The 27,776-nt window shown below is 40.1% G+C and overlaps 1 protein-coding gene across 2 annotated transcripts in view; it reads left to right on the top strand.

Annotated features, from left to right (window-relative positions):
* plce1 (phospholipase C, epsilon 1) overlaps nt 1-27,776 on the top strand; it is a 79,678-nt gene that overhangs the window by 28,630 nt on the left and 23,272 nt on the right. For both annotated transcript variants that reach the window (XM_086303647.1, XM_086303648.1), the window contains exons 7-15: nt 8,887-9,080; nt 9,471-9,613; nt 21,150-21,304; nt 21,536-21,694; nt 25,452-25,597; nt 25,728-25,875; nt 25,986-26,096; nt 26,216-26,325; nt 26,428-26,544. In XM_086303647.1, coding sequence (XP_086159773.1) covers nt 8,887-9,080; nt 9,471-9,613; nt 21,150-21,304; nt 21,536-21,694; nt 25,452-25,597; nt 25,728-25,875; nt 25,986-26,096; nt 26,216-26,325; nt 26,428-26,544 — 1,283 coding nt within the window. The remainder of the gene's footprint in view (nt 1-8,886; nt 9,081-9,470; nt 9,614-21,149; nt 21,305-21,535; nt 21,695-25,451; nt 25,598-25,727; nt 25,876-25,985; nt 26,097-26,215; nt 26,326-26,427; nt 26,545-27,776) is intronic.

Here is a 27,776-nt window from a genome sequence, read left to right as displayed (position 1 = left end):
GGTGGTGGTGTAGAGGGGTCCCACTGGGTGCTCTGGGTAATGGGTTTTAGATTGTTTTGGCCATCATGATGACCCCACTTCTTTTCCTCTCTCTCTTCCTCTCTCCTCTGTCTTTTCCGTAATGCTTCCTCATTTGCCCTCAAACTTCTCTGTTCTTTTTTCCTACTAATTTAAGTCCTACCTCCTTCATGTGAGGATGGCAATAGGAACATCCTCATCAGCAAGGATTCGCACCTTTACTTTGTACTTTTTAACCATAAAGAGACTGCTTACATGACCACATATTTGCTTCATTGATTTAGTGTTTTGGTTGTGGACTGGATCTTTAGCTGTAGTGCTAATCGTTGCAAGAGCACCCATCGACCCTCTTATCAGCTGCTTAGTGGCACACTTTGTGTCCTGTCTTTCTGCTCTTGCATGTATTGATTTGTGTGCACAACACTGTAAGTAAAAACAGTGAACTTATATTTAACATGAAAAAATATTCTTCACCTTAATGTGAAGTGGATCGTAGATACTACCTGATAACTAAGAGTTAAAAAGCAAGATTACTTATTCCATCTATAATTATTTTGTTATTAACGTGGTACTACTTTCTAATGACTCATTGACCTGATGTCTTAATTCAGTTTAATTGAATTCAATTTTATTTATCTAGGACGCTTCACAATGTAAGGTACAATACTGCAGAGAAGACCCCAACAATCAAACCACCCCCTCTGAACAAGCCCTTGGCAACAGTGGGAAAGAAAAACTCAGTTTTAAAAGGAGAGCCCTCTAGCAGAACCAGGCTCAGGGAGGGGCAGCCATCTCCCTGACTGGTTGGGGTTGATGCAAGCTTACAAGTATGATAGTTGGACTTTATTTCCTGTCTACTCACCAATTACTCTTTGAAAATTAGATTATTTAGTCCCTTCCTGTGCATACATTTATATGTTGCAATTTCTCTTGGCTCTTGTTTCCTTTGCTTTTTCTTCTTTTGTTCTTGCATGACCTTAAAGGATGCCCAGCAAGTGCAAGCACAAACTTAGAATCTGTGCAGCATGTTATTGTAGTTGCTGCATTTCAGTTCATTTTGTTTTAGTTTCTACTAAAGTACTTTGCCCACAGTTTTTGTTTTTTTTGTTTTTGCCCATCACTCTGCGTTTTCCACTGCTCTCAACTCTGAACATGACGCACGCACAATAATACCCTAAGCTTGTTAGAGGTGTGAGGCAGTGCTTGGGAGGTGGGCCCAACTCTTGGATCTCTGGTAAAACTGCTCCTTGTGAAATTCAACAGGAGGATTATGATTCAAGTCACCGTTGGCCGTGCCTCTCCATTTCCTGTGTTGTGCTAACCTGTGTTTTTCTCTTTTTCACCTCCCTTTTTGTATTTCCTGCACCACTGTCTTATTTTTTTTGTATCCTTTCCCCTCATTTCTTTTGCCCCCTTCATTTTCACCTCCTCTTCCACTTAATCTTGTCCTGGTCGTTTTCTTAATTCCTCTCCTGCTTTTTGTTGAGCCTCGCTTCCTGTTTTGACAAACCTCCCTCAGACGTTTCTAATTGTTTGCTTCCTATTATTTTGACCTTTTTATGCTTCTGCCTTGTACAACCAGGCTTTCGGACGCTGTACGGGACGCTGAAACCTGATTACACAACAAGGGATCTAGTAGCAGCAAGTGGCATTACTAGTGGTATTTCATGAATAATGGGCTGTTATGAAACAGATTTAAATGTATTTGGAGTTCTAATATATACCTCTTGCGACTATATTTTTATTTTTGTTGCTATCACAGTTGTGTTTTTGCTGTAACAATCAAAGGGAATGTCAGTGGGAGTTGGGAATCCCTTGAAATCATTTTCCTTTTTGTGGGATCCCAAATACCCACATGCTTACAACACCCACATTACAATGACAGAACAGTATTGCATGAATCTAACCCACGATGACCCTCCCACTGAACATCTGACCTATAGTTATATCTTATGTGTCAACTGAGCGCATGCTGCTGCCAGTCTAGCACTCAATGTGCTTCTGATGTACCGCACACTCCCCTTGTCTCCAGTTTCATCTTTTTTAATGTGGTTGACAAGGCCGAAGCGCTCGCTGAGATGACGTTTTGTAATCAAGAAGCCAAGACAGTGCATGAAAAAACAAGTGCAAGCTTTGTGTTCATGAATATTCAGTTCTGATTCTGTGCAGCAAGTTGTAGGCATTTTTTTTCCTGAGTTCATCTCTAATGCGTTGCAGGTGCTTGACTATGTGAATGCATTCCTAGCACCAGTCCGCTTGCTCTTGATTTCTAATTTCTTCTTCACATGTTTTGATAAGTGAGACTTTCTCAAGAGATTCTGTGTTTATGTAGACCAAAGTATGGAGTCTACTGTCTTATTCAAAGCAGATACTCGGACTCAGACATCAGGGTTCTGCAGTCTAAACACTTATTCTTCAAAAGATGAGCTTGAAGGCTGGACGTGTGTTTGTTCAGAAGTATAAATACACAGATCATAGAGTAAATACAGTGTTACATGTATACTCAGCCACTACAAACTGAGCGCACACACTTATAAAACAAACATGAACAACAGCACTTCCAAGTCCGCGGCCCTCTTAGATGCATTGTTTTTGAAAGACAAAATCACATTTAATTGTTTAGAAATGTTGCAAATGGATGTTTATGGTTAACATAATTATTAATGATTTTTAATTGCATGTCTATAGAGGCCCATTTTCAGTTGTTGCAGCATTATGCTGTTGACAAAATAAAGATTTTGGTAGCATGATGCCTGCTTTCCTGGTTTAAAGCTGAAAACTGGCTTCAACTTTGAAAGAAAGAAGTGGGAGGCTCTGGAGAGTGAGCAAGAAAAAAAGACGAGACTGAGAAACAGATGCCACTTCAGGAAATCCGACGGTGTTGGGCATGATCCCCAGTGTCCTTGAACGTCACTGAAATAAACACACTTTATGTGTAAGAGTGCTTGAAAGTATACCAGGGCTTGAAGTGTTGAGGAAGGAAGACCTGCTGAAAATCAGTTACTTCAATTTGCAAGAGAGGTGTGTCGTTCACACTTGAATGTTTGGTTATTTTCGCAAATGAACATTAACATTTTATAGAGCCTGCATTTTTCATTTAATGCATAGCAGTGTAACTATAAATACATTAAAAAATGAGACATAAACGTAGACGCAAATGAGCACGGCGCTCAGTCAGTAGTGAGACTGTCCAGGCTCAGGGTGCAGGAAAGCAAACATTACCTTCTGGAGACAGTAATGGCAGGAAAGGTTAGAACAGAGCAGGACAGTTCGGAGAGTTTCTTAGTGATACAAACCAGGATTAGAGGTTGCCGGGATAAAGAGGATGGCGTGATATGTGCATACATATAAATCTGCACCGGTGATTGGAGAGTAAGAAACACGTTTGCACCTTATCACATGTTCAGCCCGAGTGGCGGGACATCTTCTTGGCATGTTTGGGTTTGCTTGGTTTATGTCCTTTGATTTGGTTTATACTTTTCCTGGGGAGGGTGGGGTTAGAGTGTCCCTGTGCTGAGATAGAAGAGCTGCTGTCCATAACTCGCCCCTCACCTTGCTTTCAAATAGACGAGGCCCAGTTGATTTAAATGTTCTCGTCGTGTTGGGTGGGCAGGTTTTCACGTGTTCCAGCTTCGTCGGCTTCACTTTCGCCGCATTAAAGCAAACACACAGTCCAAAATCATGTGATTGAGTTTTGAAAGATTAGGCTGTGCTGCATGTAAAACTTCTAGTAATTTGTAGTATTTCAAGAATGATGTTGTGGATATTCAGAGAATTACAGAGTTCATTTCTATGCTTGGAGAAGTCAGTTTTTGGCAGTTCGAAGAAAAAAAAAATGTTTTCAGCTACAGTGCTTTTTCTTCATACTCTACTATATAATTTATTTGTATGTTGTGCTCTTTGGTCCTTGTGTTTCAAGGCACAAACTCTGAGTAAAGTTTTACTTGGATGAAAAGAATAAATAGCTTCTAATTTATGCTTTGGGAACTTTTTGTTAAGCAGTTTAAGAACTCAGGGTTGCTTTAATATGAAATGAAAGAGAAGCCTTAAATATGTTAGGGTCTTCTTGAAGGCGAAGAAATACAATGTATTCATGCTAATCTTTAATGTAGAAAAGGGTAGGTTCTAATTTTGATATTATTTATTAATCAAGCAAATATAATCCACATAAGATAATAGAATGAACTGAAAATTCCGGTTTCAGGTTGAATACCTTGAAGGACTAATTAGCTTGTTTTTATGCATCTATCAGTCATGAAATCTGTCGTGTTTGCAAGAAACTGTCATTGTAAACACACACCTACATTTTTCTTCCTTCCTGCAAAGCATTAATTGTATTGGAAAATACAACCAGTAACCTCAACTAACCTAGACCCTCCAGGATGCTTCTAAAAGTAGATTTAAGACAGAATGATGCATTTCTGTTCCTTGAATGTCAGCTTCGTGGGAGAGTGCATCTGGGGGGGGGGGCATGGTACTATTACAGTGGTTTGCCTAATCCCATGTGTACACTTGTGTTTAATTGCATGATATCATTACCAGATTCAAGTGTGTTTGCGTGTGCATATATGGAAATGGTGGAAAGGCAAGTGGAATATACAGTCGCGCCGTCTTTTCTGTGGCATTTTGCATTTGGCAGCTGAGCAGTGTTGAGCCTCGGTACTTAAACTTTGAATAATATATAAACAGAAGTATTTGCAGAGGAGTGTGGACGCACACGTTGGTGTCACTGCTAGAAAGACACTGTTGATGGAGGTCAGGGGGTGTCATTGTGAGTGTGCATGTGAGATTGGTCGGAGAGATCAAAGTAAAGAGTTCAAGATGTGGATCGTTTGGATTTCAAAGGGATTGCATGAGCGTCTTTGGTGTCCAGCATGCTCATACATGACTTTATGCCTCTGGCATGATATACATTACGGCACGGGCATGAGTCACAATGGGTTTGGGTGTCTGCATTTTAGCATGTGTTTGCATACGTGTGTCTTTGACTGTGTGCATTCCAGCTCGAAGTTCAGTAGTCTGTGTGGTGCCCTGCAGTGCCCCTTGCTAATCCATTCCCAAAATGGCTGTTGCCAGGCAGAGAAATTACCCAGCAGGGTGCTAATGGGACTAAATAGGAAACTCAGCTCTGTAGGTTTTATTGAACTCATAGCTTATATGTCAGGTGTAATTTTATTTTCTTAATATGCCCAATTAGCTGTTGAAACCATTATAAGCACCACACAGTTGATTCCTGTCCTCGGTTTAAGGTGTATGGATGTCAGCAAGGCTCAAACAAACATGCTCATAGGAACATAGAACAACTGCACCGTCACATCGGTGATGCCATTTTGCCCCGGTTGAACTCAAAGGTGAAAAGGAAATCATCTATCTAAGAGAAAGGTATGAAGGAAATGTCAGCTGTCAGGAGCTAACCTTGGTCGCAGTACTGATAGAAGGTAGGTTGACACCATACAGTAAGTGGCAGCAACAAATGACTTTGAGTCCACGCTTTCCAAATGTCCAGGAATTGAGAAACAACATCATGTAAGATTTTACAACTCAACTTACATTGTATAGCTTAAAGGATACAGCATAAATCCAGTATATACTTCCTATGCAGCACAGTTTTACTCTAGCTGAGCACTTAAAGCACGATAGATTTGTCCAGAATGGTCCAAAATACAGATCATATACCAAACTGTAGGCAGTTACTTTAAAGACAATCAGCCAAACTGATAATATGTTACGTCCATGGGAGCTGAGTGGGTGCAGCCGCTTCTGGCATTCACAATTCCCCTAAACTGAGCTTAAGTCATTAAAATTTCTTGCACATGCACAGTGTAACATGAGATACAATGCTATATTAGTAGCAACTAACTGGCTGAATGACAAACTCAGCAGTGTTCTATAATATGAAGAAAAATGTGCCTGTGTATGTTGAATATATGGTGACCTGTAGTTTTGGAGTTTAGCCTAAAAAAAAAAAAAGGAGGAGGTGGGTTTCCTTTTAACTGGAAATTCAGCCTCTTTCCCCATGTGTTTGCCTGAAGTTTGATAATGACTTTGTGTGTGTGTGTGTGTGTGTGTGTGTGTGTGTGTGTGTGTGTGTGTGAGGACAGCTGCTTTGTGTCGATCAAAAGCAGCAGCAGCAGATTCCCTGCAGTGTCCTCTGGAGTTGAGCTCACTTTAGCACACGTACATGCTTGTACGCACTCTTTTTCTTACTTTGTTAGTTCCCAATTTTCAGGTCTGTTGTGCTACTAAAACATTTGTTACATGTTTGAAAGAGTTAGTGTTACAGGAGAACAACAGACTTGATGTTGCCCCATGTGATCGCCACATAATGGATTACCTTGACTTTTTTCTTGTGTCTAAAAGAGCTGCTAGACTTATGGACCATTGTTTAGTCTGGGATTCATTGTTTTGGTCTTTCTCAAAAGCTGTTATAGACGGGGGTTATTCATTATTACAGCGACTTATATTTAAAAGTCTTAAAACAGTTGGTCGCTTTACAAAAGTGTCTTGGACTGCCAGATATTTTACAGGAGAGGAGAATACCAGGAAAAAAGTATCCAACAAAATAAAAGGAAATCCTTGAATCCATCCATGAAAATGAGGCCACATCTTTGGTGATTTAATCAAATGTCTTGTTATGGCTTACGAAACGTTCAAAACCACAACATATTTAAGGCTTTTTATGACTAATAAAAAGATCAAATACTCATATCGGAGAAAAACAAAACACTTTGATAATTGCTTATCAAAATAATGTACTTTCTTTTTGACTCCTTGAATCAGTTGCACCTCTAAACAGTTTATAGATGTAATTCTGTAGTCTCTATTTCTTCTGTTTTGGGGTTATTTGCAGCTGCTTGGTCCACTGGCATTTCTGTTGCTTTGATACTCAGTATTGGAGCATTCATGCAGTGTTTACTAGCAGCGAAACTTCTCTGCCCATGAATGTTTATTACTAATGGGAAACAGAAAAAAAATCAAGCTCTAATTAACTCAAATTCAACCCCTTTTAAAATGCAGAATAAATATTAAAAGGCACGAGTGCTATGCTTGGCCCAGGTCAAACATGGCGTTCATTGTGGAAAAACTACCCTTTTAAAGTAGTAGACTTAATGTCTGTTCGGTGGACATGCACAGTCTCTAGATGCCAGTAAAGGAAGGTCTTTTATGAGAAATGTTAGATAAGAAGAGGGAAAGAACTGGGAGAGGCGATTAGCCCAAATATGCTTAATGTCAGTTTTATATTTTTTCCTTCCAACATGTTGTTTAAAGTTTAGGCTTTTGGTAATTATGCTCACTCGCGTGCGTGTGCGCGTTTGTGTGTAACCCTTCTTCTTTGTGTTTCTCACTCTTGACTCTGACTCTCTAAACGTGCAGGCTGATATGTCTCCTTTCCCTGGGGATGGTCCAGATCTGACAACAGCTAGGCCTACACCCCATGCAGGAAACCCATCCCACTGAGATATAATATGCACGGTTGTGCATGTGGATATTATGCCACACCAGTGCCAGTCAGTGTCTAGTATTTGTATAGACGTTAGCTTTTCTGCAATCTTGCTCCTTTTGCTTTTTTTATCAAGCAGTTGATGATCATACACTTCGAGGAATATGTCCTCATTAAACTTGTATTGTGTTCATTCCCCACTCTAAAACCAGTATTGATTTTTTTGCCCCATTGTGATATCCATCCTCAGCATGAACGCCCGCTTACAGTGCCACAAAATCTTTTTCTTAATAGCGTTTCTCTGAAATCTGTGCCAGCAGAGCCCCTGTGCAGGTTCAAACAAGGACAAGGAACAAGCGATATTTTTTTGATAATTGTTTCCTTTAAGTCAGATGGATTTTTTTCTGAGAAGAGCATGAAATAAAGGTCAAAACGTTCACCCAGTAAAGCTTGACAGCTGCCTCCAGCCTTCTCCTCTCCATCTTCCTTGTTATTCGCCTTTTTCTATGTACCACATATCTGTCTGTCTCACTCTGTCAAGGTCTTTTTCCTCCCTTTCTTCCTATCTGTTTTGTGCCTCAATCGCAGTTCTCTCAGTTAATTATTTCTTTTGAAGCTTTGATTTTTTTCTTGTCATTGAAGAGAAATTGCTTCTAAGAATGACTATGTCGAAGAAGCTCATGATAGTGACCTCTAATTCAAATGTTACACAATACACTGCAACTACACCGGATTACATACATTTTTGTTTCATCTTGCGTATTCTATTAGCGCGTACAAGGGTATTCAAGGTTGTTAAAGATGATCATATAGTACTCATTATGTATGTTCAACTTCCTGAAAACAAAACCTTTAAATGGAAGTTACTTTTATATAAATAAAAGCCAACGTAATGTATGTATAGTGCTTAAAAAAAAATGTAAGTTTAATGCCACTGTTGCCCTTAATTACCAGTGCTGTTACTTCTTATAGTTCATGTTGTTACATATGCATTTTTAAATGTAGTGTTTAACAAAAAGCTGAAAAAATATACTAAAGCACATTATTATTTTTTGAGTTTGATTATAGTTGATTAAAATTATAGTTATTTACTCAGATCCCTGAACATAAAAAATTGTTTTAGTAGTTGAATGTTATGATTTGGGTATAAAATGTATTTTTTTTTTTTGCCAAATAAATAATATTTTAATTTTTAGATTTCAACAATTTTTGCCAGATTTCTAAAATGCTTGTTTTTTTTGTTTTTGTTTTCAATGACAGTTGGTCTAATAAATTTGGTAAGCACTGTATGTGAAAAAGTCAAGCCTGTTTAGAATTGCTTGTGTATATTGATTATATGGACATGTATAAGGTCTCTTTCCTACAAACAGGTGTTTCCATTTTTAGTTCTTTGCAAATAACCATTTTGGTAATGGCTTCCTTTACAGGTTAACAACTATGTGGAGGAAAGAGAGGAGATCAACCTGATTCATCCTGCCAAAAAGCTCCTGTTGTTGTGCCCTGGATGTGTCTGTCTCAGGGAGTCTCTCTGGCCAGTGGACTTGGTCAGCAGCAGCCCAGCCAGCCTTGATCTGAAGCCCTACATTAAAACTCAGCACTGTCATTCATCTTACACCTCCAGGTTTGGATATTTATGTTTTCTTTTGTCTGAAATGTCCTGTTTAAACCAAAATTTGTCCTAAGGGAAATGACTGAGTCCACAAAATGATACAATTTACAAAATGAAGAGAATTTAGGTGTGAAATTATACTGCATGCAAGACGTATGAACATAATTGGGGGCAAAATCTTGTGCTGTAGAGAATATCCCATTACTTTCCAGTTCTTAATTGGTCAAACCATTAACTAGTAAGAGTTTTGCTAACAGACAGTGGTGCTGCTTGTCAGCTGCATGCATCCCCAAAATGCTACATATTTTACCTTCAGTTATGTAATCTGAATGCTCTGGAAATTACAGACTGGATATATCATGAGATATTTAGATTAAAGTTGCAAACAAACTTTATTTCTAGGTTTTATCGGTCTTGTAGCCAGAAGACGAAGTTGGGTTCCCTGCTAACTGGAGCACTGCTAGAGGCCACACTCGTGCTTGGTGCTCGCACGGCACTCCTTTACCCATTACCCCAGTGCCCCAACAGCCACGCTGTCTTGAAAGGTAGGCTTCATGCTGTTGTTTGCATGCACGTAATCTTGGGAAAATAACATAATGTGATATAGAGTATGTGTATCTTAAATACACAGACAGATGACACATTATAAGGAAAAAAAATAATAAATTATGCTGTGGAGGACATTTTTGCTGGCATGGTTTGATCCCACTTATTCTACTTGTTCTGAGTGAAACATGCTCTCTGCTATAATGCCCGCATCACGGAACATGAGACGACATAGAAAGGTTTGAGAAGTATGAAGTGACCTAAATGCTATCCTATTTGCAATCATCATCTCGATGCGAACAAAGAACTGTGGAATATTTTGGACTGACAGCGCTGTCCACCATCATCAAAACACAGAATGAGGCAGCATCCTTTGGAAGAGACTCCTGAGACTTGGAGGATCTATTCCAGTGCACACTGAAGCTGTTCTGGCAGAATGTGGTGGTCTAACACCTTACTAAGACACTTTCTGTTAAGATTTCCATTAATTTGACACCTGTCTCAACATTATAGGATAATTGGCTCTTATTTCTGCTCATAAGATAATAAACAGAGGTGCACAAATTGGATCCCAAGTGAAGCGGGAACTTCTGGGATTCTCATTATTCCCCTGCGGTCTATTGCTCCCCTCGTTTTCCTCCTCTCTGCACTTTTCCCACATGATTCCTTATCCACAGCGTGAACTGGGTATGTTGGGGTCTGTAGCTGATCCCAGTGGTTGGCCTTTCCCTCTTTCCATTCTCTTTTATTTGCCTTGCTGTGTTCTCTCCATTCACATAGCCCTCACCGTCTCCCCCTTTCCCTTCTATTCTCTAATTTAGATACACTCGTGCTCAAGTGGTTTAAGAAGGAAGGAAAAACTTCCAGACATCACAGAGTCTACACAACACTCATTACACACACATCAGGTTATCTGAAAAGAGGCGATATGCACTTCAAACATGCTTGCGCCGCTCCCCAGAAAAGCTTCGGAATCACAGCATGATAGACTTACATTCCAGCTTTTTATGCAGCAGAGGATCATCAAGCTCTGCCACTTAAATGCTTTGAGGAGTAAATTAAAATGTCAGTTGTGAGAAGATAAGACAATAAGCTAAATTCTATCATGCATATTGCGTTTCACCTCTTTTTCTCACTCTCACTGCCCTTTTTCCTCAGTCTCCACATGACTTCATTGTCCAACCAGTCAGGTTGTCGGTCCGTTGTTCAGCTGTCTGTCTACCTTCTCTGTAGAGATGTTACGTATGACTTAAATGTAAGCCAATACTGTCATTAATTTCCACTGGCAGTGAGACAGCGGACAGGCTGTCTCTGACAGGATCAAGGAGACACACACACTCAGATGCACACACAAGTATGCAAACACATTTTTCTGTTTCTTTCTTTTTGATTTGCTCTCGGTCGTGTTAATAATTATAAAGCATTTGTTTTTGTCAGGCCAGCTTTTTTGAGGCAACACACAATCGCACACAGACGCACGCTTACACAGTGCATATCTTTAACGTGACACACTGTTCTGTTCTAATGGGTGTTACAGGAAACAGAATTGAGCCAGACACGCGCGCACACATAGCAGCTTAGAAGTCTTGCTCATGCATAGCATGAACCCCGCCCATCAAAACTTGTAGAATTTGTTATCAAGCAACAAAGTTAGTTACCCATAGCCATGTTATTGTGCTTTTAAATAGGCATGTGTTGCTATTGTGATGTAATATATTTATTGAATCTAATTTGAATGATTTTATATTTAGTTTATTTTTAGTTCAGAGACTATGATATCCCTGTAACAAACACATGCTGTAGTTTTCCTCTTTTAAAAGCTCTGAAGCACTTACGAGCCTAGAAGTAAGGAGTGCTGAATTGAAAAGTCAGAAGTGGTCTTTATTACTGTAAAATTGGCCTTGGGTAAGGCATTGACTCCCCCAGCTGACATTTTGTCAGGGCACAGGTTTAAAGACGTGAAGGCTAAAGTGATTATCTGATGTCATAAAAGACATTTTATTATCCCGAGTTTGGGCAAGCTCTGCATTAAGTTTCAAACTTGGATAGTGTTGGTGTAGTTATTGCTTTCTTACCATTTTTGGTATTGTTCCTCTCTTCAGTGCTCTAACCTGATTCTGGTCTTTATGTTTTTTCAAAGCTTTACAATCAAAGTTATGTAGCTGTTAAAGTAACTAGTAAAGTAAATAGTACATATGCAGACATATTTACAGATTTATTACCAGATTATTTCCTTAATTCATTTCTTGTGCACATTGTGTGTCCACTGTATATATTTATATTTAGAGTATGGCTCTCATACTTGATGATATAAAGACAGAGATTATGAGAAGTTTGCTGTTCCTAGTGTATTCAGACTATATGCACATGACAATTTTAGGATTGGATAGGATCAATACAGATTATTTATTTTGAAACTTGTTCTGCGTCTCTGCTACAAACGCTCTAAATGGCCTGCATTTGTTTTACTCAGTCCCTAAGGACCCCAAAGCACTTTACACTACATTCAGTCATTCACCCATTCGTGATGGCAAGCTACATTGTAGCCACAGCTGCCCTGGGGCGCACTGACAGAGGCGAAGCTGCCGGACACTGGCGCCACCGGGCCCTCTGACCACCACCTTGATATTTGGCATGCAGCCAGGAGGCAGCCTGGGATCGAACCACCGACCTTCTGATTAGTGGCTGACCTGCTCTGCCACCTGAGCTACAGCCACCCCAAAGATTATTGCTGGACTGGCCTTGGTCTATTCTTAGTTTTCCTATGAGTTCTGAAAGGTGGTGTGTTTGTGGAAGGCTTCTTTACTGCCCTGTCGCTCTAAAGAAATGAAAGGGTTTTTCTCGTTCCTCATACATATATTTGTATAAATGCGTTATATTTTTCTGTTGCATCAACATTTGGTTCTAGAGGCAGAGTGGGAGAACCATTTTGAAAATGATAAATGCAACTCATGTTGGCATGTGTTTGAGCCAGCGTGACAGTCATGTTGTGGTGAGGGGAAACATGTGACACCTATGAACACAAATACTGGCATTTGGAAGCAAAAGGGTAAGGACAGGGTGGTTTATGCTGCTAACATGCAGGTAAAGAGGAATGCAGACCAATGGAGAGCGCGCACCGCACTGTGGAGAATGCTGGTAGTTAGGGTTGCAGTTATCTTTCATGGCGCTCGTCTTTATGAAACATGTGAAGCTTGACGCCGGATCAGCTGATGCCAAGCGTTGTTCATGTTTGATATATGAAAATGCACATATGTGATTATGTGCTTCTGTATACATTGTGTTTGTTTGTTTGTTTGTTTGCATACAGAACATGCAAAGATATTTAAAATCTTTGCGTGTTCTGCAAAGGATCTCACAACATTCTGGAGCTAACCTGCACTACGAGCTAAAATGTTACTTTATTTGTGTACCATTTTAGGTCTGCTTCAGATTACAACAAATGTAGGATGTGCAACTCTGGAGTCTATGGAGAGATTTAAGTGAGGTAGAAAGGCAGAAATTTAATGAGAATTTCTCATTCCGCTTCAAAAGCAGGTGTAAAATGCTAATAATTGAACAAGAGCTTTGACTTTGATTAGGCATTCATGCATAGATTGCATGTTGCGAGTGCAATTGCTTTAAAAAATGACAAAATAAAACAACAATTGACAAGAGTATTTGAAAACCACTGAGCTACCAATTGCAAGGTGCTTTTCTTCACCAAACCCGCGCTCGCAGATGAGTCAGTTTCATTCTCACATCCTGATTCAGCAGATAACTCGCTTACACAACTCCAGCCTCACTTTAGCCCCGTTTTCTTTTTTTCCTGCATTGTTTAAGAATGCTTCTCCGCGGGCTCGACTGAAGTGTTGCCTTAGCGAGTCAGCCGGCTAACACAAGATTTGTAATTCCAGAAAACAGGCTTGTGCCAAATTATCTTATTATTTAACGCTCGATTGATGCTCACAGCTTGGGTTTGCAGCGATAAAAGTTCTGTCATTAACCTTTATTATTATGTGTTGCTTTATTAGTGGGCTTCAAGTATATACTTGTCTTTTGCAGCTTCTAGATTTAGATATAATATTTGAATACGTTTACACATTAGCATGGCTGTGTTAAATCAGTAGTCTGGTGAAGACTGATGTATTTATTCCTCCTCTTAATGCTAGCAGGTTGTGTAAGTAGAGTCAAAACAAAATATATTCCTTACATATACACACTCTCTGCTTAAATAATAATAATAATAATGATGGATTGCATTTATATAGCGCTTTTCGGGGCCCTCAAATGTGCGATCCTTCAGGACTGTGAAGGAGGTGTAACTCTTCAAATAGTGTATGTGTAATCCTGGCACTAAATGTTTACGTCTGCGGGCCTTTTTCCTCTTAAAGCATCCAGACTAAAAAAAAAACCCCTCAACTGAAGACCAGTGGGATTTAGCCATATTTATGTCAACTCTAAGTGGGGGTTGTTTAAAGTGATTTTCTTGAGATCATTTCCTGCATTGTACTGCTCAGAAGGAAGTAAGTGGCTTTAGTTTACAGGCTGCCATCCTTCTAGCTCAATGTTGGTGTTTCTTTCTCCTTATTTCTTTCATTTTCTTTCTTCCACTCTGTTGTCATTGTACATTGTGTTGCTTTTAAGACCCATTGACAGCAGATGTGGTGGCGAATCAAAAGGAAACTCTCAGGGATTACAAAAACACGTATTGTTCGTATGCCCATTTCAACTAAATATACATTGACATTCCTATTGTGACATGATACACGCACAGTCATTACGTTTTTTCACTAGTAAAGCTTAAAAATACTGCTTCGTTTTTGGGACTGGGGGTAAATTGGCTATTTATTTCTTTTATACCTGATGATTAATGCAACAAAAGTGAAGTAATTTCACGTAATAAAGTTGTAAAGGACATAAAAGGGAGCACAGCTGTGTAGATTTCCAAAGTTTTTAATGATCTATATATGTGTGTGATTTATGACAGAGTAGTGGGATAGTATGCTGGGTCTGACTGTAGCGCATGGCTGAGAACTATGTATAGTGTCGTTGAAGAGGGGGTGGGAGACACAGAGAAACAGAAATTGTGTGTAATAAGAGAGAGCGCAAGCGAGAGAGTGAGAGGAAAAGAGAAGTGCATGTAGTCAGGAGACATCGAAGAAAGACCGCTTTGGTGATGAGGACACGCAGTGAAGCTGAGTGACTGAAAGAAAGTTGAGAGGAAGAGAAAGATAAAGCGTTAGTTAGAGAGAGGTCAAGTTAGAAATGGAGTAGGTGAGAGAGAAAGTGAGAGAGAGAGTGAGAGAGAGAGAGAGAGAGCACACAGGCAGCTGCAGGAGAGACGGGACTGGCGGCTCAAATGTGGACGAGTGTACCTCGGTCAGCCCGGCACTGAGCTGTCAGTGTGGGAGGCAGCGTGGCCAGCTGTAGCTAGCAACCGTGAAGCACTCTCACAGAATGGACTTCAAGATGATCAGTGAGTAGTGGAAATGTGAGTTTCAGTGCAGAGCAGTGTCTTCACACAGTTAAGAAATGAAATTGTGGCTTTCTGCTGGTTTCAGTGACTCAGTGGAGCACAGTGAAAATGCAGTTTTGCATGTGCTTTGTGTCCTCCGTCTTCTTTCAGTTGTTGACAGAGAGAACGTGGTGATTTACCGCTGACTTTTCATGCTTCATTGTATTATATCGTGGCTGACAACATGTCACCAACGGACGTGTTTCTTTATTACGTTACTTAGTTATTTAAGTTTCATTATTAGTCATTTTAAAACCTGGAGAGTCTCATAGACTCTGTGGCTGGTATTACTACTTCTGTTCTTGCTTTCTAATTGGTGCAGAATGCAGACATACACTTTCAGCAATGCAACGGTCTTGTGGTTTTATTGTGTGAGGTTCAAAGCTGTTCAAAGAGATGTCTTCATTTATATATGTCATTTTAAGTTGTTTACTGATAAAGTGAATGTGTATGTCACTAAACACAAATCTTGTATAAGAAGACTTAAGACTTAAATTTAAAGTGTGATGATGATCAACTGTTGTTGCTTATTGTAACAAAATTGAGGCAGGGGGCAGTAGAAAACGCTGATTTCAAATTTTTAAAAAGTCATTTTGTTATTTAAACATTTGACGATGACGCAAACGTTTTGAAGACTGTCTTTGAGAAAGTATTTTGCGTTTTGACGTATGAGAAGCTGCAGAAATCTGGGTTACTTCACATTGAATTGATCCTTAAAGTAAACACTTCTTATATCTTTATAACTTAGTCAGAGGTTTGTTTTTCTCAGTTGTGATGCTTCTCAGTGTTTAAAAAAATGGACCGTATTCACATGACAATGTAACTCAATTACCTCCTATATGGATGACAGTTTTAATAAGCAGCAACAGTTAAGACAGTGTAACTTTATGGAACTGTTTGCTTGATTAGCTTGAACTTTACCTTTGTTTTTGTTTTTTTCCTAGTCCTCACTGAATGTTACACTTACATCTGCAGCTCGTTCTTTGTGTGTAAGCGAGTTAATATCTGAACCCAGTGGTATACTCCCTGATAAGCCAGCAGTCAGACAGATCAGTGTTCGCTGCTGATGCTGCTGCTGCTGCTGCTGCTGCGTGTCTGTGAATGTTACTGCAGTTGTGAATTCCAAGTACGTGCACTGTTTATTCTTGAGTGTTTATGTTTGCTGCTGTGCAAGTGTTAGTTTGTGCTCTACTGGTGTGTACTACTGCTTGTTGATTTTCTAGTGTGAATGTGTATATGCAAACGCAGGGGAATATCTCGGGTCATACAATGGACTGAAGGTCTGGTAAGCCATTAATTGAGCCAAAGACCATGAGTTTAAAATTTCTCGCAGATAGAGCACTGTGCAAAAAGTGAAAAGAGCTACTCTGCATTTCTTTATGTTTTGCCAAGAGATGGGCAATTGGACCAACGGTTTATTTAAACTTGTGCAAACAAACATGGTAATACAGTTGTACAGTTCTAACGAGCTTGAACGTCAATATTTGGCACGAGCACCTTTATTCTTCAACACAGCCTGAACTCTCTGAGGCAAAGTTCGTTTAATTTCTATAAGTAGTCTTCGGGAATAATTCTCCAGGATTCCTGAAGGACATTCAAAGCTCTTCTTTGGATGTTGGCTGCCTTTTGATCCGTTCTCTGCCAAGATGATCCCACAATGCTTCGATAATGTTGAGGTATGAACTCCAGGGAGGCCAATCCATGACTAATAATGTTCCACTGTGTTTGTGTTTTTACTGAATCCGTATATGCTTTCATTGCATTGCCATTTTGTTTGGGATTATAGTCAATTCAGATGCTTTCTACATAGTATTGAATGGTGGATCGAAATCGGACTGTTTTTCTTTTTCCTTTCTAATTTGTTATTTCAATTTTCAAAATTGAACCAGTAGCTGTTCCTCCATGTTTTACAGATGGTTGTAGACACTCACTGACAATTACTGTTTGGCTATTTGAACAAACGTTTCATATTTGAATTCATTACACCATCAGGACTGTTGGAAGTGATTTTTAGTCCAGTTCTTGTATAATATGGCATACTTTGACCTTTTCTCCCAGGTTCTCTTCCTTAAGAATGGCTTCTCGACAGCCACTCTTTCATTCTGATGTGGCTTTGGACATGACTTTCAGATACTGTTCAGCTGCTGTTGATGCTGTTTTTGTATGTTTTTTCTCATGCCTGCTGCTTCTTTTGTCCTCTGCTTTTCCAGTTTCCGCAAATATTTTTAAGGACACACTGCAGACCTTGCTAAGCTATGACACGTTTTAACCTCATGGTGGAAATGCTTAAGGAAACCACTTAAAGTTGGTTCTTTAAGTACTTTGGCTTAACAAACAATAAGAAATAAACAAAAAAAAATTCTATAAAAATGATCAGGGGCAAGTGCTGTACTGTAGTAAAAATCGCAAAAACTTTAAAAGACCTTCAGACAGTCAGGAGAATTATTAATCAAGACCATTAAAAACAAACAAACAAAGTCTGGATCTTGAGAAGCAAGATATTTATTTATTTTTAAAAGAGGGGCAACTCAAGACTTTAACACAGTACTTAAAAAATAGCATGTTTCACAAGATATTGGTGATATATTTATAGGACACGTTTGTGCAACACAAACCGCCTTAGACCTTAGACCGAAGCTGTTTGTGCTGCACCTGCTTGCTCAAGTATGTAGGGCACACGGAGACGTTGTCATCAGCTCTAAACGTACTTCTGAGAACAGTACATGCAGTGTGTGTGCATGCACATGGCTGGCAAGTCAACAATCATGTTCAAGGTTCATCTTGTTTGGTTAGTATAAATAAATGTGATTCACTCAAGAAATGCTTCTCCCGTTTCGTTTCATGTTGATTGATCATTTGGACAAAAGTTTCCTCGCGTTGCTTCAGTTTGCATTAGGGTGAAGCTCTCAAAGCATATGCTCACTGCATGTAATCAATCAGTGCTGGTTGATAAGACTGCTGAAGTGATGATCACAACTGAAATAATTCAATAATGTGGCAAAAGTAACTAAAGTTTAAAGTGTTCATTTTAAATTTAAAAGTGTAATAAAACTGACTTATTGATCTATCTAAAACAAACTCAAGTCCAATATTTATAGAGCATGTTTTAAAAGGGCCACAGCTGATTGAGGTGCTGTTCACGTTATGGGACAGACAAGAACAAGATTATTTCACAGTACGGAAATGTGAATCAAAATCAAAATGTAAATAAAACAAGTGAGATAAACCTGATACCTTAAAACAGAAGACAAATCTAGAATGAATATATCGAGAAAATAAACACAAGAAGGAAAATGTGCACTTTAAACATTGTCATTTCCCAGCTCTCAGTGGCATGCTGTTTGTTAAAACAGAGGTTTAACCATAAAAAGGATGTTCAGACCATGCACTTGATCCACAGCTGTATTTAGAATGCAAACACACACACTCACACATATTTATATTCCGCATGCATTATAGATGAGGAAGCTCATGCATAAAATGCACAGGGACATCATGGTCATTTAGTCCGTGTTCGTGCTCTTTCGATCTCTTGATGCATGTTCAGTTTTACCCGTCAGTGTTGCTCAAACGAACGATTACGATGTGTAATTTGTAAGCGCCCTATTTTCCTCAGTCCAATCTAATCCACAGCCTTCTTCCATTGAGTAAGTGCTCCGTGCGGTTGTTTATTTTTTTGTCACTGTTGACATAGTACAGTATGTGTGCAGCTTGGCCTGAAGAATTCAAAGATAGCGTGCCCGAAGCAAGCTAATTAAATGTTACCATTTACTTTGACAGAAAACATAGATTGTCACCTCTTTACGGTTTGGATGTTTCTTTTTATTTTAATGCACATTTGCATTTCATTATTTCTGCAGAATCTCTTAAGACCTTTTTTGTTTTCCCTTCACTCCCTTGGCTGACAGCTTCGTCCATCTGTGTGTTGTCTTGTTTAAAGGGATGAATAAATGAATGATTGAGAACACTGCATGGTCATGAAATTCATATAGCTAATTTGAGGAGGTGTCTCAATTTCCACTTCACAAGGCTTGCTTGCAATAACACTTCTGGGGTAGAATTGTGGAGATTGATCATCTATATGAGAAAAACTATCACTGTCATTTTAATTATTTAACACAAATTAACTGTTTTAAAGTCACCTAATGGAACTGATGTTTACAGTTAGTTCATTCTGATGGAGCTTATACAAGTATCTGTATTTTAGCGCATCTGTACAAGGCAACAAGAAGAGCATCGACTTTATGTTATTCGATTCAGCCTTTTCAGTTTCTGATCTTTTTATGCAAGTTAAAATGGTTTTGTTTCACAGCATTTGTGTGAAATGGCATGTTAAAAATGGGATAATATTTATTCTACGTAATCTATCTATGTAAGCAGACTCTTCAAGCCACATTTCTCTTTTTCACCTGTCAAATTATTTCTATTGTGATTCATTAAATGCACAAGTGTCGTTGAAAAATGTGCTCAGACCTGTAACTTGCAGTTCTGTCTCTCCGTAGGACATTTAAAGGATTTAGTGGTTTCTGCTGTCTCTCTAACTGTGATAAATGGCTACAACTTGCTCTACAATGTAAACTATAGAATTTCCAGCTATTTTTACTGATTCCTTCCTTCCTATCTGTCTTCTTTCATTTGCTTTGTTAATTTTTCCCTCTGTTTCCTCTATCGTACTGTTTTATTTCTTATGCAAAGTATTTTTTTTCCTCCTCAGCTGATATTTTCCTGCTTCCCTACTTTTTATTTTATCGGTTAAATTATTTATCCTTTCTTCCTGCTTCCCTTCCTTCCTCCTTGTCTCCTATGCTTAGTGTGTCCGTCTTCTTATCCTACAAATACACACACACACACACACACACACACACACACACACACACACACACACACACACACACACACACACACCGTGAGTTCATTACACAAGCTGTGAGACCGGATCCACAAATCAAACTGTGTAAATAAGCAAGTTTTGTTCCTGTGGAGCAGCCGCTGCTGTTGCCATGCCTACCTGTTGCACATCTCAAGGGTTACCAAGGACGACCTTTAAGTGTGCGTCTGCTTCTGTATGCATCCGCGGTGTTGTATCAGTGTGACTGTGGGAGGGGGTTGGAAGGTTTCTGTGTATGACAGTTGACAATGACCAGAGAGTCTGTCTAACTCCTGCTGTTCATTTTATTTCAAGTACGTCTCCTTGGATTTCACGAGGTTTTACTGTCGGCAATCTAATTCCCATTAATTCAACACATGAAGCTGATTCTGTGGCAGACATTTCACTCCAACATCTTCCTCCCAACATCCTTAACCATAGAGATATTGGTGACATCTCCTTGCTTTTGTCTGAATGTTATAGATATTTGTCTCCACTTGTAGGAGTATGGAGGCTTGGGAAGGTTAGGTTTTCCCAATGACTAAAATAACTGTTTTATAGCTGAACACAGGTGAAACTTCTCAAAGAGTGTTTCCTGACTGAGCTCTTGCAGTGAGAAAGTTCTGTTTATGTGGCATCCATCCCAACAATGTACAGAATGTCTACCTGGTAGCTCCTGCGCCATTGTAGGAACTGTCCATTAGTCCTTTGTTAGCAGAGATGAGGACAGGTTTTGTGTGTGTGTGTGCGTATATGTGTAAACAGACAGACTAATGGGCCTAACTGAAATCCAAACATAGGATCTGGCAGGTGATCAGTGGTGTTTACTTCCCGTGGGTGAAGTGGAGCTTCTCTCAGTGGATGGAGGAATAGAGAGTGTATAGTTTACTGGCAGTGATGGATCATAAGACTTGGGGCATGCACAAGAAAGCCAGAAAAACAAGGCTTTTAAACTTTTATAGTGAAAGTTAAGTATCTGTTAAGATAATGTTTCACTGTTAATCCCTCCTCTCTCCCTCATTCCTGTGATACCTGCTTTTAACTGGTGCGTGCATGCATGGTCTCTGCTTTGCTCTCATTTCTGACGGCTTCCTTTTACTTAGAATTGTTGAGCATAGATGCTGATGTATAACCTGACTAAATCTTTTCTTGTCTTTATCTGTGCACGCAGAGCGTCAGCTGGCCAGCAGCATGACCAGCAGCAGCACTCTTCCTCCCAGTGTAAGCGGGATCAGTAAGGAGCTGGCAGAGCTGCGCCACCTTGTTCAGTTCCCCGAGGAGATCGCCTGCATCCTCACAGAGCAAGAGCAGCAGCTTTACCAGCAGGTATAAGAGAATTTATATAAAATATACATGAGGGGGAAAGCAGAGGCCGGAACGTGCAATTACAGCTGTCAATATGATCCTTACACTTTATTTGAAATTGTACAGCTGTGTTTTATTGTGGGGAGGTTTAGCAAAGAAGTTGGATGAGGAGAATAGTAGGTGGTGGTAAGTAGTGTCTGTAATGACACAACAATCCCAGCCATTGATTGAGAGCGTGCTGTCTGTCTGCAGGTCTTCCCTTTGGACTACCTCTATTTCCTCACCCGAGACCTGGGCAGTCCAGAGTGTCAAACTAAACGCCACCCAAACCTCAAGGCTTCACTGTCAGCGCCCGCCACGCCCACTCAGCGAAGTAACGCCGTGGAGGAACTGGTGGCGCGATTCAACGAGGTGGGTGGGGCTTTCTGTCTACTTTGTCTGCACTCCACGAATCTTTTAGCACACATGTGAATGTAGTTACACAAGGATGTTACACAGCCTGTCTAGTTCTCCGCAGCTCAGGGTTTACAGCAGGATTTCAGACTGGGTAGAAGCACTGACACTGCACAAATGTAGCTTAACAATTAAAAGCCTTGAGCGACTTTTTATATACACAGACATGTGTAGTGCATTCAGGAGACTCTCACATCTTACGCAGATACATTTAATGAAGTTGTGCCAAAGGAACCATATGGAGATAGTTTTCATCTTAAGAGAGCACTTTTCAGTTAATAAGTTAGTTGTCCTTTGATGATTAAGTGGCATTGAAATGCAGTTCTTGCAGTAACATAAAAATTTAAATGGCAATTTTTCTCTTATTTGCTGTGCGAGTTATACGGACCTATCATGAGCGCAACTCACTCACGACCATGTTCACCGGCTTAAGTTACACCCCCCGAGCCTCGCCTCGTTCACGGCGAATGACTTTGAAAATGCACAAATCCACTGCTGCGAAAGAGAAAGTGCTAGAGAGATTGATTGGAGATGATTATGTCATGTTTAGGTCGCATGCCTCTTCGCATCAGCTGGTTTTCATTTAAGTCAGCCAGAGGAGAAGCACGAAAGACAGTTTTCCAAATGTGCAGTGTTGCCATATATGGTCACAGTGGAACGAGAGTCATATTGACAGCACTGAATCTCTCCTTCAGCTGCCTTTAATTGTGTCAGGTTGGGTTTTACCTTTCATTTTTGAACTGTGGAATATATTTCAAGGTTAAATTATTACTAGTTAATTCACCTGACTATTATTTTTATTTTCCCTGATAAATAGTTCACAAACGTTTCATGTCACTGACTGGATCCACTGTTTTTGAGATGGTAACTAATTAAGAAGTTTATTTCCCCACTTGTAAGACAAGACTTTTTTGATAGAGTTCATTTTTAAGGCATGTGTGGGAGTGAAACATTAATCAGTTAAACAGGATTGAGAAAAACATTGGGAAGCAGGGAGTTGTGAGCAGTTTGGGCCTCCAAAGTGTTTAGCTTTGACGGGACCAGTGTGTGCTCGAGTTTGTAATGGTTCTCTGTTATTTTCCATTATGTAATTCGTGTATCAAGGAGAAACTGACCCTCACAGATGAACTAATACCACAAGCACAAATGGCGACAGACAGACAACAGGACAGACAGGTGGACACACAGACAAAGATCAAAGAGGGGGGGATCATATAGCCAGATCCAAATTTGGATGTGAGTGTGTGTCTGCAATTCTATCAGAATGCTCTTCAAAACTGCCTTTTCATGCTTCTATGGGAAGTTGCTGTATTCTTGTATCATCTCATATTTACCCTTTGCTGCTTTCCTGTTCCATTATATGCTCTGTGTACATTTGTACATATATATCCTCACATCCTGTCCTGCTTGTCGTCATGCACAACACTGCATACGCACTTTTGCTATCTGGAATACCTGAAAAGATGCCAACTCAGTGCGATCCCTTGATGTGTGGAAGTGCAAAAAACCACTTTGCAGATGGACAGAATGATTTAGATGGTGAGTGTAACTAAAACCCCGATGCTGACATGGCTTCGCATTATGTCATAATGCTGAAAGTGCATGATACAAGATTTTCATGCGTGGCACGCAAAGAGCAGGGGAGTAGCAGATAAGAGACTGGAGGGCTGCAGTGTTGTTTTTCGGTAACCAAATACAGTAGATTGCAGAACGAGCTTCTGCTCCACTGAAAAGTTAACATGTAAACCTCGAAAGCCCCAGGAGGGAATTTCTGTAACTGATTCCCTGTATCTGATCAGGCTGACAGTGATTACAAATGTCAGAGGAATTTCTGACTCTCTAATAAAATCAGCCTATTAAAAGCGCTGTTTATTTAATTGCAGTAAGTCTTCCGAAGATGAACCTTGATAGGCTCGTTCAGTTTGGTTTGGGGAACATAAAGTGTCCAATGGGCCAATGACCTTATGGCTGGGGGCTTTAATTTTAGTGTCAAAGACAAGAAAATCTAATAATGCATGTGTCTGATTTCTGCGCTTGTTTGTGCTATAGTTCATGGACAGGTATGGGGAGTGTATGAGAAACATTTTTGGAACATTTTAACAGTTTTTCATCAGGCAGTATGGAAATGGAAACAATAGGAAGAATAGTTCCTGTGTGTGTGTGTGTGTGTGTGACTTTATTTAGTCCCTGTCAGGTCAGATGTTGGTGGGCTTTACTGATCCTTACGTAACCCAGTAATAGATCTCTGGGTCAGGGGGATGTTTTTACCACCTCCAAGTGGATTAAAGAGTTTCAGTGTGAGTGCGTTTTTGTTTTTATTGTGTGCCAATGCATTCACGGGGCGCTAATACAAAGAGAAGAAGACACCAGATAGTTAAAACAGGCCAGATTGAAATCTGATCTTTTCCTGTGTTGTGTACCTGTGCTCATACAGAGAGGTCGAGCCTGATGCATATCTGCTGTTGCCGTCATGTCTTTTGCTTGTGCTTGAGGTCAGTCAGTGTAGAGACGCAGCGCAGCTGATAGATATCCGATCTCATTCTTTTTTATGTGTGTGCATGTGTGGAGAGGTGTCGGGGTGAAAGTGTGAGGCTAGCTGGTGCAGTCCTGTGCATACATTGCCACATTAGGCACAAGTTTCCAGAGCAGAATTCATGAGCGCAGACATGACCGTACACTTTCAAGAATTTTAGGTACCTTTGGATGTCGTCCCGTGTCCCCCATGTTTTATCATACCTAATACCAGCCTTGTAACAGCACACCAGCACACTTAAAAAGTTATCCAGGGATTTAGTATGATGTCACCTGTTATATGGATATTCCACTAAGAAATATTGTGCTAGTACAGTAACAGCATTTCTAATATATACTTCCGGCCGCTCCCCTGCTACAAGGGGCCACCAAAACAGGTCCTTTAATATATTTGAATTGGTGGAGTTTTATGCCACATGCCCTCCTTTACCCAACGCCAGTGGGAATATGTGTCTCCAGCTGTAATCACACCAACTATGGAGGCATTACAAGCCTTTCCAATAATAATTCCAAAACATTAGGGGCGTATAAGTTACAGACAAATTGTATATAGTAGAAAATAGAGTAGAAAATAACCTGTTTATTTTCCACTTCCTATGAGGTTTATACATATTTTTAAAAATGCAAATGTTTCAAACTCTTTCTGCTTGTAATGCATTCAAAAGGCAATAAAGTGCAAGTTAAACCTACTGGTGGTGGTCAGAGGGCCCGGTGGCGCCAGTGTCCGGCAGCCTCGCCTCTGTCAGTGCACCCCAGGGTGGCTGTGGCTACAATGTAGCTGCCATCACCAGTGTGTGAATGTGTGTGTGAATGGGTGGATGACTGGATGTGTAAAGCGCTTTGGGGTCCTTAGGGACTAGTAAAGCGCTATATAAATACAGGCCATTTACCATTTACCATTTAAACCAATAATAATAATAATAAAAAAACAGCCCCATATTGGGTATTTTCAATGTTGGAACTTAATGTTTCTTTAAAGCCAAAATGTTATTCACTCCAAGGGAAAAGCTGATGAATAACCAGACAAAGATGGTGCTGTGAGTTACTAGGGAGGTTTTCTGCAGTTTATGTGTCAGCTTACTTTGTAAGTAAGATAAGAGCGCAATAAAGTGCAGCTGTTGTTGGTGCTTGATTACGATTGTAACAGTTGGCAATACTGAAATGCGAAATTCTGAACACGCAGGTGAGTTCGTGGGTGACGTGGCTGGTCCTGACTGCAGGGTCCATGGAGGAGAAAAGAGAAGTTTTCTCATATCTGGTCCATGTCGCTAAATGCTGTTGGAACATGGGAAACTACAATGGTGTCATGGAGTTCCTGGCTGGACTCAGGTTTTAAGAAACACAATGACGCAACTCAAATACACCCACCTACTGAATATACAGGCAATTTATTATCTGCACTGTTCTCACACAAAAATATCAATGTGTTCTGTTTTGTTTCATTTTTTTCGCCCTTCAGATCTCGTAAGGTGCTGAAGATGTGGCAGTTTATGGACCAGTCAGACATCGAGACCATGAGAGGTTTAAAGGATGCCATGGCTCAGCATGAGTCCTCCTCTGAGTACAAGAAGGTTGTGACCAGAGCTCTTAATATCCCAGGATGCAAGGTGGGCCTATGTTTACCCCAATGACATTTGATCCTCTAACTCACTGACCTTGGCTGCACTGTAATTTTTATTTTTGGGTTTTTTTTTTCTCTTACACATATACACTGTAGGTTGTGCCATTCTGTGGGGTTTTTCTAAAGGAGCTAAGTGAAGCGTTGGATGGCACAGCAAGCATCATCAGCCTCAAACCGTCTCCTGATAACACGGAATACTCGATAGAGGTGCAGAAAACACCCGCAGTCATTCGCAAAAATACACAGATCTGATAAAACTGACACTACATTACATATTTGATATCCTGTTAGTATAATCCATCTTGCACTGCTGTTTCTGCCTCCAGTTTGTGTCCGATTACAGCGGCCAGCGCAATTACTTGTCTCGATCTGGCCCAGATGGGCTCCATGTGCCAGAGAAGGAAGCTACTGTGAGCAACATCCTTCAGATTATCAGGTATGTGCATGCTTAATGACTAAAGCGATGGTGTTTGACACAGTCGTCTCTCCTGTTCTTTACTTTATCCGTCTGTTTGACTCTACTGTTCCTGCTCCTTAGATCTTGCAACCGGAGTTTAGAGGCAGAAGATCCTGATGACGCTTCCACCAGTCCGTCTTCTACTGGCCCGTCCCCCGCATCCAGAAACAACTCCTTCAAAGACCGCAGCCACAATCAGTTAGTTCAGTTTCTTCTCCCCCCCCCCTTTTTTTTTTTTTAGTGTGCCATCCAAGCTTTTGTTGTGAGATATTTCAGCGTGCAGTGTCAGGTATGAGACCCTAGAAAAATGAGGTGTTTTGTTAAAGAATATCCCAGAATAGCATCTGTTTACCGTGACCGGGTCTTGATTCTTTCCAGTTGACGGATAGTGTGTATTTTAACGCAGTGTAAGGGATGTTCATGTAAGTAGTTTAAGGCATACAGGAGAAAGTATTAAATGGTACATAGCATGCGACCAAATTCACCAAGACCCAAGGACGTCATGAATCACTTGACTGGCTTTTATTTTTACTATTTGTCAACTGCCGATGAACTCTGCTTCATCATGCTGATGTGTTGATTTAATACAAAAAAAGCAACATTTTGCTGTTCTTTCTTTTTCTTTTTGACTTTTATTTTGACTTCCTGCTCTCACGTTGCACAAAAGTTAGTAATACTCATGCTCTCACTTTACCATTGTGTTATTTTACATTTTTGGTTACGTTTTTGTCCCTCTATTATGGCAGCCTGAAGATTGTATTGTTTAGCACTGTGACCCTTTCTATCAAAGGTCTGTTTCCAAAATTGGATTCTTTATTTTGCTGGTCATTCACAGACAATGACTCATGGACACAGCAGAAGAATGTTATATACAGATTTATATCAGAACTGCGAATACTGCCATGCTGTGAGGGCTTGGCTTTGCTGGTAGCGCAGTTCTGAGCAAAATCACAATAGATGCAGTGCATTCATTAGCTTGCTTACAAATGTGCAGCTACAACAGCCTCTGTTGAAGCAAACAAGGCACTGCAATGTAGCGATAGACAAAAGTTTAACATTTAACAAAGCCACTAAGCTTTAATGATTAATGCACAGCTATTTTAAATGTAGGGGATATCCTCAAGTGCCAAGTAGGCTGGATGTTCACCAAAGTCTTATTTTGGATTAGTGCGCAGTTTTCTTTCATAAACACCAGCGCGAGATAACGGGTTTGTGAAGGAACACATTTGCAGATTGTTACTGAGATGAAGTGATGTTGACATGAAATCTGTGTGGGGCAGAGTTAAAAAAAAATAGATAACAGGTTAGTTTCCTGTCAGGACAGGAAGGAACAGAGTTCTGGTTGTTGTCAGCATTCTGGTGGCAGGTAGCTAATAACAAAGGCTGGAATTTAGAGGACGTAGAAAGTCATTTAATTCCAGCTGTGATCT

This window comes from Aulonocara sp. 'chitande type north' Nkhata Bay, linkage group LG8 (assembly GCF_057382095.1).
Source record: "Aulonocara sp. 'chitande type north' Nkhata Bay isolate Kocher_YH1m ecotype deep benthic linkage group LG8, A_spYH_male_GT1.1, whole genome shotgun sequence".
Classification (NCBI taxonomy): domain Eukaryota; kingdom Metazoa; phylum Chordata; class Actinopteri; order Cichliformes; family Cichlidae; genus Aulonocara; species Aulonocara sp. 'chitande type north' Nkhata Bay.
The sequence above is the reverse complement of the archived record's forward strand: the minus strand, read 5'-3'. Positions and strand labels throughout refer to the sequence as shown.